The sequence below is a fragment of the Phocoena sinus genome, chromosome 15 (assembly GCF_008692025.1).
Source record: "Phocoena sinus isolate mPhoSin1 chromosome 15, mPhoSin1.pri, whole genome shotgun sequence".
NCBI classification, from domain to species: Eukaryota; Metazoa; Chordata; class Mammalia; order Artiodactyla; family Phocoenidae; genus Phocoena; species Phocoena sinus.
This window is the reverse complement of record NC_045777.1, coordinates 72,656,358-72,666,132: the sequence shown is the minus strand read 5'-3', so window position 1 is coordinate 72,666,132 and position 9,775 is coordinate 72,656,358. Positions and strand designations below refer to the sequence as shown.

The following is a 9,775-nucleotide window of genomic DNA, read 5'->3' as shown; positions in this document are numbered from 1 at the left end:
GGAAGTGCTAGTAACTTGGCTTTTGGGGAATGAAGGAGTTTGGGGGGAGCAGTAAATGCCAGTTCTCTGGCAGCATATGAAACAAAAAATAAAAATCAGGCAAGAGAAAAAAATTAAAAACTGTAGTACCTTTTCCCACTCTCCACCCACCCCTAGAACTATGTAGATGATTCACCCAGATCCCCTAGAATCTTTCTGTTGCTTCTTTGTGCTCATATTTCCTTTGATGGGCTTTCAAAAGCCAGCACCAGAGGCTTGTTTGGCAAACTGCCCCTCAGGCTAATAGAGCTATTTTGCCTCAGAAGAGATGAAAACAGAAGTTCTTAGCCAGCGAGTTTTAAGTACCTCCCCAACCCCATTCAAATAGGGACATTAAACAAATGATTGTCCAGTGGAGGAGTCCATCACTGACTGTGGAGCTTAGCTCTCTTGCCTGGCCTCCTGCCCTTCCCTTGCCCACTTCCCCTACTCCCTTCTGGGAGCACTTTCTCAACAAATCACTCGGACACAAATCCTCCTTTTAAGATGTGCTTCTAGGGAACCCAACCTGAAACATCCCTTCCTAGCTTAAAACCCTTCCATGGGTCCCCGCTGCCTCCAGGATAAAACCCATGCTTCTTCACTGTAAATTCAAGGTCTTTCACCCTGACTGCCACCTACCTCTCCAGTCTCACCCCCCTCTGCCCTGCAGCCAGCAGGATTTTCAGCCTGGCAAGTCCCTATGGTTTCCCACCACCAGAAACTATTCCTGTCTCCCCTCAGTGCCCCACCTCCATCAGCAGTTCCACCAAGCAGGCCTTCAGGCCTTCTCCTTCCCTGGCAAGATAGGCGGTCACCTCACCACCTGCTCCCTGGAGTCCTTTCCTTTTGCCCTCCCTACCAGGACCCCACTGTCCTCTGGGGCCTGTCAGAGCACAATCTGGTGTGTTCCTTTCCTTGGCAACAGCAAGCACAGCTGGCAGACAGTATTTTTAATCTTACTCAGGTTCAGGAATCAGGTGGCTTGGAAAGTTGCCTAGTCTGGTGACCTACACCTCCGCAACCTGTGACTGCTGGGAAGGGAAGAGTCAGAACTGAGGCCTAAAGGTGGGCCAACCCGGGCCTTCAATATTGTCTGGGAGCCAGAAACATTTGGTAAATGAAATAAATGAAAGGTCTTTGCACAAACTGCCCAAGTCATCCCCACTCCCGCCAAATGTAACATGCAAGCGACTCGGGGCCAGTTCCATTCCTGGTCTGCCAGGCTGTGAGGACAGAGACTGGAACATGAACTAGTTAAACCCAAGGGCCCAGGGGACCTGAATGGGGGCAGAAACAAAGGCTCACCTGCCCTGCCCACACACGGGGCCCAAGAGGGCATTCAAAATGTGAACTTTAATAACAAACAGCAGGGCAGAGTGGGGGTTCCCCAGGAACAAGAATGACGGAGCTGGTGCTGGAGACCCCAAGGGTCCCCACTTCATCCCCTCTAAGGCCTGGAGGCAGGGAAGCAGTGGACCCCATCGAGGAGGAGGGGAGGTGCCTGGCTCCACGTAAGTCCATCTGCTTGGGGCCCTAAGACCCGAGATGCAGCAGTGTGTAGAGCAGGGTGGCACCCTGCTGGGCCCGGAAGGTCCTGCCAAGGGGTGTGGCCTAGCCTGGGCAGGCAAGCAGGCCAAGGGCTGCAGGGTCAGATGCGGAAGCTTTCCTCCCGGCCATCGATGTGACGGAGCCGCAGGTAGACGTCCGTGCCAATGCCCTGTAGGGACTGCAGCCGAAGGGAACCACCGAGGTACTCCGCGTAGGCCCGCGATGTGGGCAGCCCGAAGCCAAAGCTGGGGGTGGGCAAGGGGACAGAACACGGGCTTCAGAGGCTTGAGTCTCCTGCCCCGCCCCCCCGCCCCTCCATTCTGGCCAGGTGGGGCCTCACCCGTGCATGGGTCCCGACTGGCCACCACTGTGCAGGTCCAGGTGGCCGAAGAGGGGGCTGATCCGGGGGTCCTGGGTGCTGGCCTCAGCTGTGGTGAAGTGGTAGTCCATAACCCGATCCAGGTCTTTGTGAGCGATTCCCCCGCCCCGGTCTGAAATCCTGGCAGGATGACGACGACGGGTTTGGCTCAGCTTTGGTGGGGCTCACTACCTCCCCAAGTAGACAGTGCTAAGTCGAGCTTCCTTTCGCTTCCATGCAGACATGGAATGTGGTCACCTAGACTCTTGGGCCTTGTTTTTTTAAGCTATGTTTCTCCACCCTTACCTCTGCCACTAACTGCTTATACTTCCTCATAGGACTTGACGTTTATTCTCAGACCAGCACCGCAGACTGTTTATTTCTGACTCTTTTCCCACTCTGGGCCCCTCAGCTGCTGACAAGGACAGGGCCCTGGGGCCCACAGCTGGCCCCAGATCCACTCATGTCCAGCTCATGGCAATCTCAGGACTGGAGAATATCCTGTCCAACCAGAAACTAAATCTCAGACTGGGGCAGGTACTGGCTTGAGATCATCCAGCCAATCAGAAACAGTGCCCGGAACCCCCATGCATCCCACCCCAACTCCCACCCAGGGCAAACCTGATGACGAGATCGATATCATTGTTGGCGATGGTGATGACCACATCTGGGACATTGTAGGGAGTGTCTAGGTGACTCTCCATTGTGGCTCTGTGCAGGGGGCAAAGATCAGTAGGTGGTGGTGCCCCAGCCTCACCCCAGTTCCTGTCTGCCCCCTTCCAATATATCCAGCAGCCCACCTCATGGCATTCTTGAGCAGCTCGGGCAGGATGTAGTCCAGCGGCATCGGGATGAAGGGAAAACGGGCAGCCACATGTCCATTGATGCGGACTCGGGGGGCATTGCCATACTTGTGTTCACACAGGCGTCTGCGGAAAGGAGCAAGGGTTCAGACCTCAACCAGTGGTTATCAACTGGAGGTGATTCTGTCCCCACCCTCCCAGGGAAATTTCACAATCTCAATCTCTAGCCACATTTTTGGCTGTCACAGCTAGAGAATATTACTGGCATCAAGTGAGTAGAAGCCGGGGACTCTTCTGAACATCCTAATAAGCACAGGCCAGCCCCTCACAAAAAAGAATGATCTGGCCCAAAACGTTAACAGTGTCACAGTTGAAAAACCCTGCCCTGGACCATGCCCTGGGCAACGGATCAGACCCAAACCTTCCCTGCCCGAAGACGTCACCCCCTTAGCCATTCTAGCCTCACCTGGCAAAGTCCACCCACTTTTCAATAATCTTCTTTGGTGAGAGGCGAGTGCAGATGATGCCAACAAAGTCGGGCTGGCAGGAGAAAGAAGGTCAGGACCAGGGATCACCTCCACCCACACCGTGGCCACCAAAAGCTTGCAAACTCTAGACTACGGAAGCAGCCCCAAGGCTCTCCCCAGGCCCTCGGCCCGGGTCCCCAGCCCATGGGGGCTCCTGGCTCAGTCCTCTCTGCCCCACTTGACATTCCCAGGTAGGCCTCAGGTCCCCGTGCCCCACCTTGTCCTCATGTAGCGCCAGATGATGTGTAGCCAACATGCGGATCCCAAGCCTTGAAGTCAACGTCTTGTCTAAGAAGTAGCGGACGAGCTTCTCATCCTGTAAAGAGTAGGGGCTCAGAAACCCTGTCCCTGGGACTTCCCTGGTGGCGCAGTGGTTAAGAATCTTTCTGCTAACGCAGGGGACACGGGTTCGATCCCTGGTCTAGGAAGATCCCACATGCCGTGGAGCAACAAAGCCTGTGCGCCACAGCTACCGAACCTGCACTCTAGAGCCCGCGAGCCACAACTACTGAGCCCATGCACCACAACTACTGAGCCTGCGCACCACAACTACTGAAGCCCGCTCACCTAGAGCCCGTGCTCCGCAACAAGAGAAGCCACCGCAATGAGAAGCCCGTGCACCACAACAAAGAGTAGCCCCCGCTCGCCGCAACTAGAGAAAGCCCGCGTGCAGCAACAAAGACCCAACGCAGCCAAAAATAAATAAACAAAAAATAAAAACAAAAACTGTTAAAAAAAAAAAAAAAAGACCCTGTGCCCTTCCCAGGCCCTCCCAACAGGCCTGAGCCCCCATTGCACTGCCCCTGACCTCTATGTGCTTCCGGCTCTCACGCAGGCCCTCAGCTAAGAGGGTCACCACATCCTTGTGGTCGTCCAACAGCTGTCGCACCAGCTGGCAGTATTGGGCATCATCCGTCTGGTCCTTGATCTGCAGGCCACAGAGTCATGAGCTTGGATGGTCCAGCCCTGACTTCTCAGCCCCTCACCCTGCCCTGGCCCAGCCCTCACCGGAGGGAAGTCTGTCAGCTTCTGGAAGGCACGGATGTACAACTCGTGCTGCAAGGAAGAGGTGTGGGAATTCACAGGGATGCTGTGGGCACCAGGTAGAGAACAGCCACCTGTGCCCACCTATGGGGATCGCCATCCACCCCAATTCATTTGGTTCAAACCCCATCATGGCCTTTCAAGCCTCCATGAAGGCTTGGGTCCGAGTCCTCTGTGGCCCTGAAACCTTTTGGCAGGTAAGCCTCTACCACTCTGATTCCGTCTCTCCATTTCCCCCATGGGCGGTGGGCACACTGATCTAAGGTCCTCTCTACTAGGGAAACCGACGCCGCCTTGAGGCCACCTTACCACGTGCAGTATGGTGGGGTTGCAGCCAATGATGAAAGGAAGGCTGCGGAAGCCCTTGATACGATGAGCGATCCTCACTGGCAACTCCTGCTGCAAGTACCGGGCACTTTTCTAGAAGAAAAAGAGGAAGGAAGTTAAGGCCAGGGCCTGAGTGGCTGGGTCAGAGCTCCAGGGACCAAGAGAAAAATAGGGGCAGGAATCTTACCAGAAGGTGACTGCCATCCTGAGAGCGGCCTGAATAGAGCATCATGGTCGGAGTGAGACGGACTGAGGGCTGGAGGGGCAGAGGGCCCTTGAGCACTGAATCTCTGACACCCTGCCCCCATCATATTAGCTCCACCCCTTCCCTGGACACCCACTCCAGCTCTGGACCCAGGCCTCACCGCCCTAGCTGCACACCTTCTCCGCTGCCACATCGATGGCCGACTGGTTGTAAAAGGAAGTGACTGTCTTGGAGCGCTCCCGTGCCATCTCCACGTGGTGGGTATCGGTGGCTGATGTGGAGCGGGCCCGGAGAGACAGTGAGGGCCCCAAGAGAGGCCAGAGTGCTGGCCCGCCCCGGGGTCCGCTCCCCAGCACGGAAGCCAGTATCATCGTTTTGCTCTTTTGTCGAACTGGGCGGCCACTAGGGCTGAGGACCGGATAGATGGAGGCGACCCCAAAATGGGGCAAGAAGGGTGTGGGTGGGCAGGGGCACTTCTCTGACTTCAGGGGCGAGAGCCGGTCGAAGATGCTGACAAGCTCAGCCTCCAGGAGCAGCTCCCATCTATAAAGGCGGAAGAAGGGGGAGTTGTAAGGCTCTGAATCCAGGCGCACTATCTTTCCACGTGAGCACTGGTTAGTCAGATTTGGACAATCTCTGCCCACCCCTTCAACCACTTCCCCAAGCACACACAGGCCGACCCTGGATAACCTTGCTTTCCGGGGCTACTATTTTTCAATCTGATGTTCTATCTGGTAGTCTGGAGGGAAGAGGATCCTTAGACCCATCCAGCCCGAAAACCTCAACCCCCGCTCCCTCTGATCCCGGGCACCCTCGTTCAGGGGGCGGGGCTGACCCCTAATCCGGCGCCTTCGGACCCCGGCCGGTGTCTGGCCTGCGTACCTGCGGCACACAGTGTTGTGCACCCCAGGGTCGGCTCCGTTGAAGTAGCGGCTCGGGAGTCCCGGTCTGGTTCCCTCCCTCCGCAGGGTCACTTGGTTCGGCCCGGATCTTCCCCATATGGTAGATGCCAGTCCCCCAGCCCCCCAACCCCAGTCCACGCGCGCTCCAGCAATCCAGAGCAAGGGCGGAGGCGGCGGGCGCGCGCTGCGAAGCCTTCGCGGCACGGTCTGAGCGGGTAGCTCCACTTACCTCGGGGCCGGGGCCAGAGCCAGGGCCGGGTCCGAGAGGAACGGCCCAATAGTCCACCGGCCGGGCTGGCCGAGCCGCTTGCGCCCTCTGCCGCCGTGACGTCACGTGGGCTATGGGCGCCCGGTGCCTCCTGGGAGTTGTAGTTTGGAGCGGAGGACTCGCAACTCGCGCCAGCCCATCGTGGCTGTGTCTCTGCTCCCAGGTCCCCAAATAAATAGCACAGCTCTCTCCACAGGGCTCCCGGAGTTATCTGGTCTCTCTGGGCCTCTGTCTTCTGCTCTATAAAACAGGATCTCTGGGAAAGAAATGCGAGAGGGCGAGAAGACCCTTAGATGCAAAGTGCACAGACCAAACCCTTCCTGGATTCCTCCCCTGAGGTCCCGTCCTTCTCCCTTCTAGCTCTTGACTCATCTGTGGGAAACCAGACTGCCTGGTTCAACCCCCAGCTCAGCCACTTACCATCTGGGGCAAGTTACTTAAACTACTCAATACTTCAATTCCCGTATTGGTAAAATGAGGTTGTACCAACCTTGGGGTTGTATGGTCACATGAATTTATATATGTAAAGTGCCCAGAATAGTGCCAGGCGTGGAATTAACACTCTACTAGGTATTATTATTATTAATATTATTACTATTATTGTTACTGAGTCTAAGCTCGCTCTGCTCGCCGCACGACAGGCCATAGGAGACGAGGTGTTGGGCAAGCAATTCAGCAGACCGAGAAGATGGCAGACTAAAGTCTCAAAATAACCAACTTATTGGGGTTTGGATGCCAGTTTCTTTTATAGCACAGAGAGGGGGAGGAGATGAGGAAGTAAAGTAAAAAGGCCATAAGTTTTGCAAATATCACCTGGAATGGCCAGCCTCGGGGAGGGGATGTGTTAATTTCTTCTTTCTTATAGCCACCCAAAGGCAGACAGGGTCCGGATGTTTCCCTGAACAAAGGCACTTTGGTTTAACATTCAGGCAGAAGGGCAGGGTTCCCCGAGGCAGGCCCTTGTGTGTAGACAGTATCCTTTTAGTGAACAAAAGCAGCAGAAAGCAAAGGTTAAAGTAAAAGAAACAGATGGAACATGTAGTCAGATATGGCTCTTCCCTGTTACATTATCATTATTACTAATTAATGCCAGCAACAAACAGTTTAGGTGACTTTTCTGTGCAAGGAGAGGAGATTGGTGTTGAATTAAATAAATAGACCCTTCCCTGCCCTGAAGAGGAAGGCAGACAATTTCCGTGTCATCAGTTGTGCTAAGAGCCACACAGGAAGGTCTGGGAAATTGGTATAGGTGCAGTGTGAGTAGGACTGGGCAGACCTAGGAGCTGGAGTGAGAAGGACATGTCAGGACAGGGAAGAGCCTGGAGCATGTGGAGTCTGGGAGGAGAGGAGCTGAATGAGGTGACCAGAGCCAAATTTTGAAGGATGAGTGTGCATTTGTCCTGAAGTAGTAAGAAGCCACTGAAGAGGGCTTCCCTGGTGGCGCGGTGGTTGAGAATCCACCTGCCAAATGCAGGGGACACAGGTTCCAGCCCTGGTCCGGGAAGATCCCTCGTGCCGTGGAGCAACTAAGCCCGTGCGCCACAACTACTGAGCCTGAGCTCTAGAGCCTGTGAGCCACAACTACTGAGCCCGAGTGCCACAACTACTGAAGCCCGCGATCTACAGCCTGTGCTCCACAACAAGAGAAGCCACCACAATGAGAAGCCCGCGCACCACAACGAAGAGTAACCCCCGCTCGCCGCAACTAGAGAAAGCCCGGCACAGCAACGAAGACTCAACACAGCCAAAAATAAAATCAATTAATTAATTAATTAAAAAAAAAAAGCCACTGAAGGGTTTTAACTAGATAGATCTGCTTCTTTTTTTTTTTTTTTTAATTAATTTATTAATTTATTTATTTTTGGCTGTGTTGGGTCTTCGTTTCTGTGAGAGGGCTTTCTCTAGTTGTGGCGAGCAGGGGCCACTCTTCATCGCGGTGCGCGGGCCTCTCACTATCGCGGCCTCTCTTGTTGTGGAGCACAAGCTCCAGACGCGCAGGCTCAGTAGTTGTGGCTCACGGGCCTAGTTGCTCTGCGGCATGTGGGATCTTCCCAGACCAGGGCTCAAACCTGTGTCCCCTGCATTGGCAGGCAGATTCTCAACCACTGTGCCACCAGGGAAGCCCTAGATCTGCTTCTTAGACAGAATGCTCTGGCGGTAGTGATTGGGACCAGTGAGACCAAACGAAGAGAGACCAGTGAAAAGACAGTTTTTCCAAGCAGGCGATGATGGGAGAGAGACTTTTCAGTGTGTGTTTGTGTGTACTTATACTGACAAGATTTTTCTTCACCATGGTCATGTATTTTCTAAATAGTTTAAAATTTTAAAGCAAAGGGGTAAGTGAAGCAGGCGATATTTTGGAGTTTTTGGGGGGGGTTGTTTTGTTTTGTTTTTGAAAATTTTTTTTCTCTTTTGGCTGAGCCATGCGGCTTGAGGGATCTTAGTTCCCAGACCAGGGACTGAACCCCGGCCCTCGGCAGTGAAAGCATGGAGTCCTAACCACTGGACCACCGAGGAATTCCCTGGAGCTGTCTTTAAACTTCAGCAGAGGTGGGACCCTTCACCACCGGCTGGCCTGCCTGAGGGACTGGGGGAAAGTCTGCACAGATCATGAGGAAGGGGCTCCCTGAGTCTCTGGATTTTCTCTTCGCCCCTCATCCCCACACCATTCCCACCCTTTCTTTTCCCGCATCCCGGCAATACCCTGGAGTGAAACTGGGAGCACGCTCAGCTCTGGAGGTGGCTGGAGGCAGGCAGGGCTTGAGCCAGCGTTAAAAGGGAGAGGGGAGGGTGCTCCCGCTGGGAAGGCCGAAGTGCGCAGAGAAGCAAAAGATGGCTTGAAGCGTGCCGGATCCCGGCGCTCACGTGGCCGTGGCGTGGCCGGCAGTGCATTTGACCCTGCGCGCTGGACCAGCCCGGCCGGGACTCGCTGCTACCTCCCGGCGGTGGAGGTTGGACTTGCACCCCAAGAGTCCACCTTCCCGTTGGTCAGGCGCTCTTCTAAGAGATTCACATGTGTTCGTTTCATCTTCATAACGAACCTCTGAGGTAATGTGATTATCCTCATTTTACAGATGGGGCAACAGAGACCCAGAAAGATTGAACGACTCCTCCGTCCCCTCTTTCCGTTCCGTCTTCACCCCCCATAATCATGGCAACAGCCACACTGGCCCACCTGTTTTTCCCTCAACATACCAGGCACGTTCCACCTCTCACTAGCTGTGCCCTCTGCCTGGAACACCCTTTCCCTAGATTTCCACATAGCTTAATCCCTCACCTCCTGTAAGCTTTTGCCCAAATGTCAGCTGAATGAAGCCCAACCTGATCACCCTATTTAAAATTGCAACCACCCCCATTCCCCTCACACTGCTTTACTCTTATTTATTTATTTGTTTATTTGGCCGCGCTGTGTGGCTTTTGGGCTCTTAGTTCCCTGGGATTGAACCCTGGCCCCAGGCAGTGAAAGCACCAAGTCCTAATCACTGGACAGCCAGGGAATTCCTTCTGCTTTACTCTTTATTTTATCCGTAGCATGTATCACTGACAGCATACTATATACTTATGTATTTATCATAGTAATTGCTCAGTTTTTTTCCTAAAATGTAAGCCCACAGTATGAATATTTGTCTGCTATACTGATTTATCCTGTGCCCCTAACACAGTCCCTGGCACATAACAGGTGATCAATAAACATTTATTAAATAAATGGAAGAAATATTGGGCTTTCTTCTTGAGCTATTGAAAGGCAGAGTGACAAAACTACATCTTTTAA

General features: G+C 53.9%; 1 protein-coding gene across 4 annotated transcripts; it reads right to left on the bottom strand.

Annotated features, from left to right (window-relative positions):
• Window positions 1-1,322: 1,322 nt before the first annotated feature.
• Window positions 1,323-6,365, bottom strand: BCKDK (branched chain keto acid dehydrogenase kinase). Of its 4 annotated transcripts, none has more exons than XM_032605495.1 (12): window positions 5,965-6,365; window positions 5,010-5,376; window positions 4,816-4,884; window positions 4,611-4,721; window positions 4,266-4,313; window positions 4,066-4,185; window positions 3,475-3,573; window positions 3,197-3,270; window positions 2,728-2,856; window positions 2,549-2,638; window positions 1,910-2,068; window positions 1,323-1,814 (listed from the first exon to the last, which is right to left on the bottom strand). In XM_032605495.1, exons 2-12 carry the CDS (start codon window positions 5,202-5,204, stop codon window positions 1,670-1,672), a joined length of 1,239 nt encoding a protein of 412 aa, XP_032461386.1. In that variant the 5' UTR covers window positions 5,205-5,376; window positions 5,965-6,365; the 3' UTR covers window positions 1,323-1,669. The 4 variants fall into 4 exon arrangements, with proteins under 4 accessions (XP_032461386.1, XP_032461389.1, XP_032461387.1 ...); XM_032605498.1 differs by having other exon boundaries at window positions 5,010-5,378; window positions 5,973-6,059; XM_032605496.1 differs by having other exon boundaries at window positions 5,716-6,009.
• Between the last annotated feature and the right edge of the window lie 3,410 nt (window positions 6,366-9,775).